Raw genomic sequence first — 14,072 nt, 5'->3', positions numbered from 1 at the left:
TTACCTCTGCCGAAGTTTCTGCTGCTTTTTGTTTAGCTATGCCCTGTCCCCAGAGATGGAGTCTACAGAGACAGGCAGGCCTTCTTGAGCTGCAGTGGGCTCCACCCAGTTCAAGCTTCCTGGAGGCTTTGTTTACCTACTTAAGCCTCAGCAATGGTGGGCGCCCCTCCCCCAGTCTCACTGCTGCCTTGCAGTTAGATCTCAGACTGCTGTGCTAGCAATGAGGCAGGCTCCATGGGCGTGGGACCCTCCCGTTCAGGTGTGGGATATAATCTCCTGATGTGCCGTTTGCTAAGACCCTTGGTAAGGCACAGTATTAGGGTGGGAGTTACACGATTTTCCAGGTGTTGTGTGTCTCAGTTTCCCTTGGCTAGGAAAAGGGATTCCCTTCCCCCTTGCGCTTCCCAGGTGAGGCGATGGTTCACCCTGCTTCAGCTCTCGCTGGTTGGGCTGTACCAGCTGACCAGCACTGATTGTCCAGCACTCCCCAGTGAGATGAACCTGGTACCTCAGTTGAAAATGCAGAAATCACCTGTCCTCCGTGTCACTCGCGCTGGGAGCTGGAGGCTGGAGCTGCTCCTATTTGGCCATCTTGCTCCGGGAATCCCAATCTCTACTAATTTTTAAAGGCTAAAATATGCTATTATTTTTGTGATTTTTTTAGTAGTCATTTAAAATTCTTTCTTATTGAATTAATTAAATAATATTTAGAGATGGAGTCTTGCTATATTGCCCAAGCTGCTCTGAAACTCCTGGCCCCAAGTGATCCTCTGGCCTCAGCCTCCTGAGTTGCTGGGATTACAGGCATGAGCCACCATGCCCAGCTCAGAAATCTATTTCATATCACATGTAGAATAATAATTTAATCACAAAGGACTGTACATTTAATAATGTTTATAAGAGCTAAGGAGATCAAGCAAAGATGTGTGATATGTGTCAAACCTTCAATCCTCTCAGTCTGGTATTTACTAGTGTAAGAAAAAAATTAAAATGTATAACTTGAATTACAGTTGACTCTTGAATATTCAACATAGGGGTTGGGGCACTGACCCTTCCTCAAGTAGAAAATTTGCATTTAACTTTTGACTCCCCCAAAATTTAGCTACTAATAACCTACTGTAGAGCACAAGCCCTATGGATAATGTAAACAGTCGATTAACATATTTTGTATGTTATATGTGTTACATATTGTATTCTTACAATAAAGTAAGCTAAGTAGAAGAAAATGTGAAGAAAATCATAAGGAAGAGAAAGTATGTTTACTGTTTATTAAGTGGAAGTGGCTCCTCATGAAGGTCTCCATCCTCATCATCTTCACATTGAGTAGGCTGAGGAGGAGGAGGAAGAACAGGCTGTCTCAGGGGCAACAAAGGCAGAAGAAAATTGGTATATAAGCAGACCCACACAGTTCAAACCAGTGTTGTTTAGGATCAGCTGTATAATCTACCTTAGAGAAAAGGTTTCATTTTTTTTTTTTTTTTGTGAGACGAAGTTTCCCTCCTGTGACCTAGGCTGGAGTGCAGTGGCACGATCTCAGCTCACTGCAATCTCTGCCTCCTGGGTTGAAGCAATTCTCCTGCCTCAGCCTCCCAAGTAGCTGGGATTACAGGCGCCCACGACCACGCCTGGATAATTTTTGTATTTTTGGTAGAGACAGGGTTTCACCATGTTGGCCAAGCTGGTCTTGAATTCCTGACCTCAGGTGATCTGCCTGCCTCGGCCTCCCAAAGTGCTGGGATTACAGGCATGAGCCACTGTGCCCAGCCTTTTTTTTTCTTTTTGAGATGGGGTTTTGCTGTGTTATCAGGCTGGATTTGAACTCCTGGCCTCAAGGGATCCTCCCATGTCAGCCTCTTGAGTAGCTGGGACTACAAGTGCCTGCAAAATTTCACTTTTGAAAAATATGGGGCAAGTTCAGTGGCTCACGTCTGCCGTCTGTAATTCCAGGACTTTGGTAGGCAAAGTTAGAAGGATTGTCTGAGCCCAGGAGTTGGAGACCAGCCTGGACAATATGGTGAGGCCCTGTCTCTACTTAATACATTCTTTAAAATTGAAAATAGAAAAAGAAAAATATGGCTGGACAAGGTGACTCACGCCTGTAATTCCAGCACTTTGGAAGGCCGAAGCTGGCAGAGCACCTGAGGTCTAGAGTTTGAGACCAGTCTGGCTAACACAGTGAAACCTCGTCTCTACTAAAAATACAAAAAATATTAGCTGGGCATGGTGGCGCACGCCTGTAGTCCCAGTGAACTCCAGACTGGGCAACAGAGGGAGACTCCATCTCAAAAAAAAAAGAAAAATATGATTGCCCCAATTTAAATTGAGATTAGAGGTAATGCATATGTCAGCTAGATTTAGTCATTATACCATGTATATATACTTCAAAATATTGTGTTATACACAGTAAATACATACAATTTTATCTGTTAATTTAAAAAATAAAAAAAAATTTTAAACTGAGATTACCCTTTTTGTGTTGGGCCATTTATTTACTAATCAACCTGTTTGAGGAGCTTGATGTTTTTTTCAGCTTATATAGACAACAATTTTGCTGAGTGATAGAGAGTTTGCTTATATTTTAAGGACAGAGAAGCTAAACACAGGGACATAAAGTTTTTTTATCCGTCGTAAACTCTAAAGGGGAGTATAAATCTAAAGTGGTTGATTCATGCTCCTGGCTTTTCGCTACTAGATAACTCTCTCTCCTACTCTTAGGTAATAACATGCATAGCCAAAATTAAGCCTCTTATGTTGCCTTGGATTCTGTTACTTTAAATAGGCACTCACCAGATTATAATTTTGGCTTGTTTGGAGATTGCTGGAGTCTGATACTAATTTTTTTCCTTCCCCCCCACAAAATTACAATGGGCAAACTAGAAGTCAGGAACAATTATTCCAACAGTACAATTAAATGGGCTTTTCTCCTGGCATTTTTCTTGCCATCTTTAATCATTGTTTGAGTCTGAAGTTAAAGGAAATAGTCATAGGAGAAGAATTCTTTAGAGAGAGAGAGGAGAGTCAGTCCATAGTTTTCCTCAAACAGAATAGATACTTTCCAAAACATTTTCCAAAAACTATTATGTAAGCTAACATTGCTCGTTAGAAATGATGCCTGTGGAGAGGATATAGACTTGGAGGATGATGTTTGCTTAGAAGGGAGCTAAGGCAAATAAACATCTTGAAGTTTCTAAGATTTCAAGCCTAATTCAATAATGGGATTATGGCTAAATTGCTAAACTTAAAATAATTGCCTTATGAACAGTCATATTGATTATGACTAAAAAGCATGGAGGATTTGTGTTCTATTTTTAGAGTAGATACACGATCTTTGTTGGGGAGGCTGAGGGATGCATTTAATCAATCAATTTTCTGAAAGTATAAACTGTGTGATGTATGGATGTGAGGTGAGAGAAGACAGTTCCCTATCTCCGGAAGCTCTTAGCTGCACAAGTAGGGAAGAAAACAATGCTATTGTCTGAATGTTTGTGTCTTCTCAAATTCACATGTTGAAATCCTAACCCCCAATGTGAGGCGTTAGGAGGTAGGGCCTTTGGGAGCTGATTAGGTCATGAAGGCGGGCACCTTATCAGTGGGATTAGTGCCTTTATAAAAGAGACCCCAAGAGAACTAGTTCTTTTCTTTTACCACCTGAGGACACAGTGAGAAGGTGCCATCTATCATCCAGGAAACTAGCCTTCACCAGACAATGAATTTGCTGGCACCTTGGACTACCCAGCCTCCAGACTGCAGTAAATAAATTTCTGTCGCTTATAAGCCACTTAGTTTATGGCATTTTGTCATAGCAGGCCAAACAGACTAAAGCAATTAATACACCTAGAATAACATTGCAATACTAAAAGGTCTGGGACCAGTTACAAGTGCCTCTGAATTCAAAGTGGGAAAGAATAGACAAGTGAGATTTCTGTGATTTAAAAGAGGTGTTAGAAATTGTATGTAGAGGCCAGGCTCCATAGCTCATACCTGTAATCCCAACACTTTACAAGGCTGAGGTGGGCAGATCACTTAAGTCCAGGAGTTCCAGACCAATGTGAGCAACATAGCGAAGCTCAGTCTCTATTAAAAAAAAAAAGAAGAGGAAGAAAATTAGCCCGGTGTGTTTGTGTTGGCACATGCCTGTGATCCAGCTACTTGGGAGGCTGAGTGGGAGGACCACTTGAACCTGGGAGGTGGCGGCTGCAGTGAGCCATGATTGCGCCACTGGACTCTAGCCTAGATGACGGAGCGAGACCTAATCTCAAAATAATAATAATAATAAAAGAACAAGATAAATTGTATGTAGCAGGGCATGGTGGCAGGCACCCGTAATCCTAGCTATGTGGGACGCTGGAGGCAGGAGAATCACTTGAGCTCGGGAGGTGGAAGTTGCAGTGAGCGGAGATTGCACCACTACACTCCAGCCTAGGTGACAGAGCGAGACTCCGTCTCAAAAAAAAAAAAAAAAAAGGAAAAAGAAAAAGAGAGTGAGAGAGAAAAATCACATGTGAAGTCTGGAACAGAAAACTCAGGTTCAAAATCTGGCATGTGGCCAGGGTTTAAAGATGCTGAATCCAGGCTGGGTGTGGTGGCTCACGCCTGTAATTCCAGCACTTTGGTAGGCTGAGGCGGGTGGATCACCTGAGGTCAGGAATTTGAGACCAGCCTCAACATAGAGAAACCCTGTCTCTACTAAAAATACAAAATTAGCCGGGCATGGAGGTGCATGCCTGTAATCCCAGCTACTCGTGAGGCTGAGGCAGGAGAATTGCTTGAACCTGGGGGCAGAGATTGCGGTGAGCCGAGATGGCGCCATTGCACTGTAGCTTGGGCAACAAGAGTGAAACTCCGTCTCAAAAAAAAAAAAAAAAAGATGCTGGATCCAAAATATACTCAGATCAAGACTGATAGTTTTATTCTGTTGGCTACCGAATGGAGTGTTTTCAACCTTAAGGTTTTTAGATGGACTTGAGAAAGATTACAAATTTGTAACATAAAATCAAGTTCATCACTGAGTAGCCAAATTTTTTTGATGATTGAAAATTATGCATACTTTGTTTCATTTCTCTTTTTTTATTTTTATTTTTTAGAGACAAGGTCTCTGCTCTGTCACTCAGGCTGGAGTGCAGTGGTGCGATCATAGCTCACTTCCACCTGCAACTCCTGGGCTCAAGCAACCCTCCCACCTCAGCCTCCCAAGTAGCTACGGTTATAAGTACATGCCATCACACCTGGCTAATCCTTTCAATTTCACAGTTATTTATACTCTTAGAGTATTTTGAATGTATATATGTGCAGCATTATATATCTCTAGGATTTTATTCATTGATATATCCCTGGAACATTACCTGGCATATAGTAGGCATTATAAGAATTGTTGAGTAATTAATGAATGTTCATGCATCCATGTATGTATATGCATATATGTGTAGTTATTCAACTTAGTCTCACTAGTGATTATAATAGTTACATATTTGAGTGATTTATATAAGAATAGCCATGATTCGCAATGCTGATCATCTTTTCTCACGGAAACACACACGGACTTAACAAAGGTTTTGAATTACAAAAAGCAACAGATGCCTGTTGTCAATTTTTTAACAATATAGAAATATGAAAAATAAAAAATGGAAGCTGTTCACATGTTTTCATGCACAAACATGTATACAGATGTATATACTTTATTTTTAACACAAAAATAGGAACTGTGTATTTTTCTTTTCTTGCTTTTTTTTTTTTTTTTTTGAGATGGAGTCTCGCTGTGTTGCCCAGGCTGGAGTACAGTCTCATGATCTTGGCTCACTGCAACCTCCACCTCACAGATTCAAGTGATTCTCCTGACTCAGCCTCCCGAGTAGCTGGGACTATAGGCGCGTACCACCAAGCCTGGCTAATTTTTTGTATTTTTAGTGGAGACGGTGTTTCACCATGTTGGCCAGGCTGATGTTGAACTCCTGACTCAAGTGATCCACCCACCTCGGCCTCCCAAAGTGCTGGGATTACACGTGTGAGCCACCACTATTCTTGCCTTTTATATTCAGCCATATATTAGATATTTTTTCCATCAGTATAACCTCATTCTTAGCATGCATTGTATTAGATATGCCAGAATCTATTTAACCTCTTCCTTTTTTGTTTTTTTTATTTTTATTTAAAAAATTGTTTATACTTTTTACTTTTAATAGAGGAAGGGTTTCATCATGTTGCCCAGACTGGTCTTGAACTCCTGGGCTCAAAGGAACCTCCTGCCTCCCAAAGTGCTGGGATTACAGATGTGAGCCACCACGCCCAGCTACTTCCTATTTCCTAGTAGTAGAAATATGATCATTTCCACTTTTTAAATATAATGAGCAATGTTTCAGGGGATGTTGTGGTACACATATCCTTTACTTGCATATTTCCGTAGGAGAAATTTTGAGATGCAGAATTGATGAATCAGACGGTATGAGTATTCTAAATTTTGATAGAAAATCTGCATTTTAATTGCTATTCACATACTCTTGATTTCGGTTTGATGAGAAGGAACCCAGCCAACCCAGGAAAATACCTTCTGCAGAAGGCTGCTAAGATTTCTTCCTCAGCTTGGGCCGGCTGTGGTGGCTCATGCCTGTAATCCTAGCACTTTGGGAGGCTGAGGCGGGTGGATCATGAGGTCAGGAGTTTAAGACCAACCTGGCCAATATGGTGAAACCCCGTCTCTACTAAAAATATGAAAATTAGCTGGGTGTGGGGGCGGACGCCTGTAATCCTAGCTACTGGGGAGGCTGAGGCAGAGAATTGCTTTAACCCGGGAGGCAGAGGTTGCAGTGAGCTGAGATTGCACCACTGCACTCCGGTCTGGGTGACACAGTGAGACTCTCCTTCTCAAAATAAATAAATAAATAAATAAATAAATAAATAAATAAATAAGATTTCTTCCTCATCTTATGCACTGATTTCCAGGAGACCCTACCTTAGCTGCCTGAAGCTCTAGTGCAGATCACTGTCACATCCTTAAGAAGAGCTAGTTCTGGGACTTTTTCTAGAATATGGAATTATATATTTCTTTCCTTTTAGATTTGTAAGATATTTTTAACTGGACAGGATCTTAGAGACCATTCCCCTTATTTTGAGAGTAAACTTTTGGTTGAAAGTTAAATAAAATAACTCAAACTGGCTGAAACAATAAAAGGAAAAATAAAATGCATTGGCTCACATTAACTGACAAATTCCGGATATTGAGTAGGCTTCCTGTATGATTTGAGCCAGATTTATAATATAATCGCTTTTCAGTGATATTCTTGGCTCTGCTCCATTCCATATATTGGCTTCATCCTTGGCCTGGCTTTCCTTGTAAGGCCACTGATAATTTTGGGACTGTGTATATCCTATTTACACCCAAGGTGAGAAGATGTTCCTTTCTCCAACTATCAAAAGTTCTGAACCTCATCCTAATTAGAACAGCTTAGGATAATTGTTCATCCCTGAGTCAGTAACTCTTACAAGGAGCATAGGTTCACAAAGACTCACCCTAGAGCTAGGTGTAAGCCCAATCCTATCTGAACGCTACACAATGAAGGAGGAGGGGATGGATTCTGATTAAACAGTCACCTACTAGGGAGGAACTTTCTTTCCTCTTGCGTCACGTTTCCATGTAAAGGGACTTCTACTACAGTAACACTGTTGGCCCCCACTTCACCCCTCCCCTGCCTGCTAGGTTAGCAAAGTTGTCATGGTCTTCATTTCTCCATTGGATGGCGCTAATCTTATTAAAGGTAGCAAGCATTGGAGAGTCTTCCATTTTCTTTCCACCTGGGCCTTACATGGGACAGCAATACTGAACTAAATGTAGATACTCTACAGAGTCAAATATCCCCTTCGGTTGCTTGAGCCAGGGTTTGGTTAGCAGGAAGAAAAAGATTGGAAGGATGGAAAGTAATGTAGTAAACCTTCTTGGCCACAGACCTGCTCTTTCTTCGGATCAGTTTCAGCTTTTTTTTTTTTTTTTCAGACCGAGTCCTCTCTGTCACGCCAGGCTGGAGTGCAGTGGTGCTATCTCCACTCACCACAATCTCCGCCTCCCAGATTCAAGCGATTCTCCTGCCTCAGCCTCCTGAGTAGCTGGGATTACAGGCGTTCACCATTGCGCCCAGCTAATTTTTGTATTTTCAGTAGCGATGGGGTTTCACCATGTTGGCCAGGGTGGTCTTGAACTCCTGACCTCAGGTGATCTGCCCACCTTAGCCTCCCAAAGTGCTGGGATTACAGGTGTGAGCCACCGCACCCCAGCCAGCTTTAGCATTAACAGAGGCTACATTTAATAATAGAACCTGTTCTCTACCTGTTGGCATCCTATATCTTATTTCGCAATTGGTTCCAATCTTAGGGAAGAAAGATGAAGATGTTGATTGACCTTTTAAAACCCAAACCCTGCTGGGTGTGGTGGCTCATGCCTATAATCCCAGCACTTTGGGAGGCTGAAGTGGTAGCACTGCTTGAGCCCAAGAGTTTGAGACCAGCCTGGGCAATATAGCAAGACTTCATCTCTGTTTAAAAAAAAAAAAAGAAAAAACAAAAAACACAATACTACCCTATTTCAGCTTCTGGTCTCTTTAGAGCTTTTCCTTCCCATAGATGAAGACACTTGATGTTGATTTTCAGGCCTATCCCTGCCCTGTTTTCGGCTTCAAATGTGTTCTGCTTGGACCTTCTACCAAGTCCTGTCCCTGTCTTTTGTATTTAGACTTCGTCATTGTACTTAGGTCATTAAAATTGAGTTTCTACCTTATATGCAAGTATCTCTCTCCAGGAGCCCTCAGTCATAGTCATAGTATCTTGGGTTCTTCTCTGGTAGCCTACCTAGGTCTCCAGTTCCTTTTTCAGGCTGGGCCCTTGCAGGTTACCCTCTATATTAATTTCCTAGGGCTGCTGCAACCAATTACCACAAACTTGGTGGTTTAAATAACAGAAATTAATTTTCTCACAGTTTTAGATGCCACAGGCTAAAACCAAGGTGTCAGGAGGGCTGATTCCTTCTGGGGGCCCCCAGGGAGAATCCATTCCAACCCTCTCTTCTAGCTGGTGGTGTCTGCTGGCAACACTTGGCACTCCTTAGCTTGTGGCAACAACACTCCAAGCTCTGTGTCTGTCTTCACATGATTTTCGCATCTGTGTGTCTCAATATCTCAAATCTCCCTTTCTTATAAGGACGCCAGTCATTGGGTTTAGGGCCCACTCAGCTATACTTGCACTGCATTAAGGATCTCAGGATGAGATCCTCAATTACATCTGCAAATATTTTATTTCTGAATAAGATCACACTCACAGGTATAGGGATTAGGACTTGGACACACTTTTTTGGGGCCACAATTCAATCCACTATATCCCCTTCATTTCTTATTCCAACTGGATAGAACCCATGATTTCTTGATAGACTTCCTGAAGCTGTTTGCCTGGAATTTTATATTATTTTATTTTGTTTTTTGGAGGCAGAGTCTCACTCTGTCTCCCAGGCTGGAGCACACTGGTGCAATCTCGGCTCACTGCAACCTCCACCTCCTGGGTTCAAGCGATTCTCCTACCTCAGTCTTCCAAGTAGCTGGGATTATAGGTGTGCGCCACCACACCTGGATAATTTTTGTATTTTTAGTAGAGACAGGGTTTCCCAATGTTGGCCAGGCTGGCCTTGAACTCCTGGCCTCAGCTGATCCACCTGCCTTGGCCTCCCAAAGTGCTGGGATTACAGGTGTAAGCTGCTGTGCCCCGCCTTGCTTGCCTGGATTTCTGAATGCCAGATGCCTTGGATGCTCCTTTCTGTCACCATTTGCAACAACTAAATCTTAGGGCCCCTTTTGCTGACTGTGTAGATGCCGTCTAGAGATTGTGGCCCACTTTGGATGCTAAGTTTGACTGCCACATTGAACTTCTCTTGTCAACACAGCACAGGCTCAGTGCCCCCAACCCCTCTATACCCCTCTCAGAATTTATCACATCTCATTGAGTGGGCCTGGAACTAGGTCTGCATATCTCCATTGGTTCTATCTAATTAAAGTGATCACAGCCTGTTGTATTCTGAAATGCTACGCAAGAAGTGCTAGACCTCTTGGACTGATTTTCATGACTGGGCGTGGTGGCTCATGCCTGTAATCCCAGCACTTTGGGAGGCCAAGGCAGGAAGATCATTTGAGTTTAGAAGTTCGAGACTAGCCTGGGTAATGTATGGAGACCCCATCTCTATTAAAAATAAAAATAAAAAATTGGCCAGGCGGGATGGCTCACGCCTGTAATCCCAGCACTTTGGGAGGCTGAGGCAGGCATAGCACTTGAGCCTAGGAGACCAGCCTGGCCAACATGGTAAAACCCCAGCTTTACAAAAAATACAAACATTAGTGGAGTGTGATAGCTTGTGCCTGTGGTTCCTGTACTCAGGGGGCTGAGAGGTGGGAGGATCATTTGTGCCCAGGAGGTGGAGGCTGCAGTGAGCTGTGATCGTGCCACTGAACTCCAGCCTAGGTGGCAGAGTGATACCTTGCCTCAAAAAATAAAAGAAAGAAAGAATTAGCTGGGCATGGTGGCATGTGCCTGCAGCTGCAGCTCCTAGGGAGGCTGAGATGAGAGGATCACTCGAGCCTGGAAGATGGAGGCTGCAGTGAGCTATAATCACACCACTGCACTTCGCCCACAATCCCTCACACTCCTCCTTTCCAACCTGGGCCCCTCAGAATGCGTCCCGCAAAGAAGGGTGGCGAGAAGAATTACAGTTCTGCCATCAATGAACTGGTGACCAGAGAATATACCATCAACATTCACAAGTGCATTCATGGAGCTGGCTTCAAGAAGTGTGCCCCTTGGGCACTCAACGAGATCTGGAAATTTGCCATCAAGGACATGGGAACTGCAGATGTGCACACTGATACCAGGCTTAACAAAGCTGTCTTGACCAAAGGATTAAGGAATGTCCCATACGGCATCCCTATGCAGTTGTCCAGAAAACGTAATGAGAATGAAGATTCACCAAACAAGCTTTCAAAAATCTACAGTCAATGTGGATGAGAACTAACCGCTGATCATCAAATATATCAAATAAAATTATAAAACTGCCTTCCAAAACAAAAAAATCATACCACTGCACTCCAGCCTGAGCAACAGAGAGAGACCCTGTCTCAAAAAAAAAAAAAAAAAAAAATGAAAATAATGAGACAGAGTATGTTAAAATGTCTAGCTCAATGCCTGGCACACAGAAGCAATGACTTACATATATTGAATACTTTCTACATGCTAGGGACCGTGATAAGCACTCTACATGTATTATCTCCTTCAAACTTCACAATAACAAACAAACAAATAAATAAATAAATAAATAAATAAATAAATTGATTTACAAACACTGGACAAATAAGGAAATTAAAGCTAGAGTAACATTAAGCAGATTGTCTTATAGATACTAAAAGAAGTGAGATTTGAACCTAGGTAGTGAGAGTCTGGAGGCTGTCCCCTTCATCAGCACACCAAACCACCACAAAACATACTGGTTGAAAAAAAGCAAAATCGAATAAAATTTTTGTAAGAATTTGGATCAGTCCTTGTCAATCAACTAAAATGAGCAGAATTTTAGGAAATGTAAAGTTTTGAAACTTTACAAAATTTTTTGAAAATGAGTAGGATGCAATAAAAACTGGACATAAATCTTTTGGCTCTTTTTTGTTTGTAAATAGGTTTGTGAGTACAATTTATTTATTTATTTATTTGTTTGTTTGTTTGTTTGTTTGTTTGGCAGGGTCTTGCTCTGTTGCCCAGGCTGAAGGGCAGTGGCGCAAACTCAGCTCATCAAAACCTTCATCTCCTGGGTTCAAGCGATCTTCCCACCTCAGTCTCCTAAGTAGCTGGGACCAGAGGCATGCATCACCGTGCCCAGCTAAGAGGTACAATTTCTATATATCAAAATGTATTTGCTGTAAGAGCACATTGGGTTTTGACAAATACATCCATCTGTGAAAGCACTACCACAATCAAGATATAACATTTTCCCATTGCTCCAGAAAGTTCCCTCCTGCCCTTTTGCAGTCAATTTCCCACCACATCCCACCTCTGGCCCTAGGCAACCACTGATCTGCTTCCTGTCCAGTCTAGAATTTCCTATGGGTAGAGTGATACACTATGGACTCCTCCGTGCCTGGCATCTTTTGCTTAGCATATTTTTGACAGCCAAGCACCCTGTTGCATGTATCAGTGGTTCATTCCTCTTTACTACTAAGTGCTGTTCCCTTGTATGAGGATACCAATTTAATTCTCCATTCATCTGGTGATGGACATTTGGCTTATGGATCAGTCAGGAGATAGAAACCAGTAATTTGAACAGGAAAATGTATTATAATTGTTAGCTAGTAAAAAGTGGTTAACAACAACAAGGGGTAAAAGAGGGTTCTAAGGTGGCTCAAACCTGTAATCCCAGCACTTTGGGAGACTGAGGCAGGTGGATCGCTTGAGCCTAAGGGTTGGAGACCAGCCTTGGCAACAGGGTGAAACCCTGTCTCTACCAAAAATTCAAAACACTAGCTGGGTGTGGTGGCACATGCCTGTGGGTGGTCCCAGCTATTCAGGAGGCTGAGGTGGGAGGATCGCTTGAGCCAGGGAGGTGGAGGAAGCAGTGAGCCGAGATTGTGCCACTGCCCTCCAGCCTGGGTGAGTGACCCGCCCACCTCCCAGAAACAGAGGGCTGTAAGGGATCCAGAAGCAGCAAGTACAGTGAGGGAGAGTGGACTCTCCAAAATATTTAAATTGTGTTAAGGAGAGGAGAGGTTATTTTTCTCTTTTGATGCTATGACAATCCTTGTCAACACCATTCTTCACCACCACACTCTAGCCACATACAAACAAACTAAGAAAGAAGGGATTGATTGCTAATGTAACTATTTAGAGCCCAAAACATTCATTGGACCACATTGTACTAGTAGTCAGTCACCATGTGCCACTAGCTTAGCAGTGCTATCAATCTCTCATTCCTCCACTTTCACAGACCATGGCAGGACTCAGCTATCCCAAGCATGCCATGCAGTCCATTTGAGGCTTTACCAGTAAGTCCTTTGGAGACAGCAGATCATTGCTCAGATTTTTGTTCACTGAGCTAATTTACTTCTCTGTCATTATTTTAGAGGACAATCTGCATACAATGATACATAGCTAATTCTTGAGTATCCTTTAAACTTCGTTTCATTGTAGCTTAATGCAGAATATACTTACACAGTGTCATCCTGAAGTGACAATTAGAAAAGCATACGGATATTTTCAAATTCGTGTTTAGTTTTATAATGTGTGACTATTCTCTTAAAAGCTTTAGGAAAGATTTTAGGAATTCTATTTTTATGAGATTAGTATATTTTAATTGCCCACATTGTTTGTTGGTGATTCAATTTTTTTCACCTTAAAAATATTAATGTGGGGCTTACAAGCTCATAAATCAGTTACTGTTCAAATTTTTTAAAAAGCCGGCCGGGCGCGGTGGCTCACGCCTGTAATCCCAGCACTTTGGGAGGCCGAGGCGGGCAGATCACAAGGTCAGGAGATTGAGACCACGGTGAAATCCCGTCTCTATTAAAAATACAAAAAATTAGCCAGGCGCTGTGGCAGGTGCCTGTAGTCCCAGCTGGTCGGGAGGCTGAGGCAGGAGAATGGCGTGAACCCGCGAGGGGGAGCTTGCAGTGAGCCGAGATTGTACCACTGCACTCCAGCCTGGGGGACAGAGCGAGACTCCGTCTCAAAAAAAAAAAAAAAAAAAAAAAAAAAAAACTGACGTGCCTTGGCTAGTGCAAACAGTAAAACAGTTTTTTAACTGTGTTTGTTTGATTAGCTTGGAATCTAACAAACATTCTGTAAGAAGTCACTACCAACAGATAGCCTGGCACTTCCTTCCTTACTTATGCATCTCAGTACTTTCTACGCAAGGAAAAGCAATATTGTATAAGAGTAATTAAAGTGTTCACAATTAGGTTCATACTCTGGTTTCTCTTCAGATCGTATACATCTTTTGTCTTTTACTAAAGATTTCTGTGGAAAGGAACAATTCTGAGTTTCTGACTAAGTTTTGTTTTGTTTTGGGACGG

General features: G+C 42.4%; 1 protein-coding gene and 1 pseudogene across 1 annotated transcript; both read left to right on the top strand.

Annotated features, from left to right (window-relative positions):
• Positions 1-10,695: 10,695 nt before the first annotated feature.
• On the top strand, positions 10,696-11,025 carry LOC126931577 (60S ribosomal protein L31-like). Its single transcript, XM_050749982.1, has one exon. It carries the CDS (start codon positions 10,696-10,698, stop codon positions 11,023-11,025), a length of 330 nt encoding a protein of 109 aa, XP_050605939.1.
• A 2,937-nt stretch (positions 11,026-13,962) lies between these two features.
• On the top strand, positions 13,963-14,072 carry LOC126931957 (uncharacterized; annotated as a pseudogene).

The sequence above is a fragment of the Macaca thibetana genome, chromosome 11 (genome assembly GCF_024542745.1).
Source record: "Macaca thibetana thibetana isolate TM-01 chromosome 11, ASM2454274v1, whole genome shotgun sequence".
NCBI classification, from domain to species: Eukaryota; Metazoa; Chordata; class Mammalia; order Primates; family Cercopithecidae; genus Macaca; species Macaca thibetana.
Note: the sequence above shows the minus strand (reverse complement) of the source record. Positions and strands in the feature narration are given on the sequence as shown.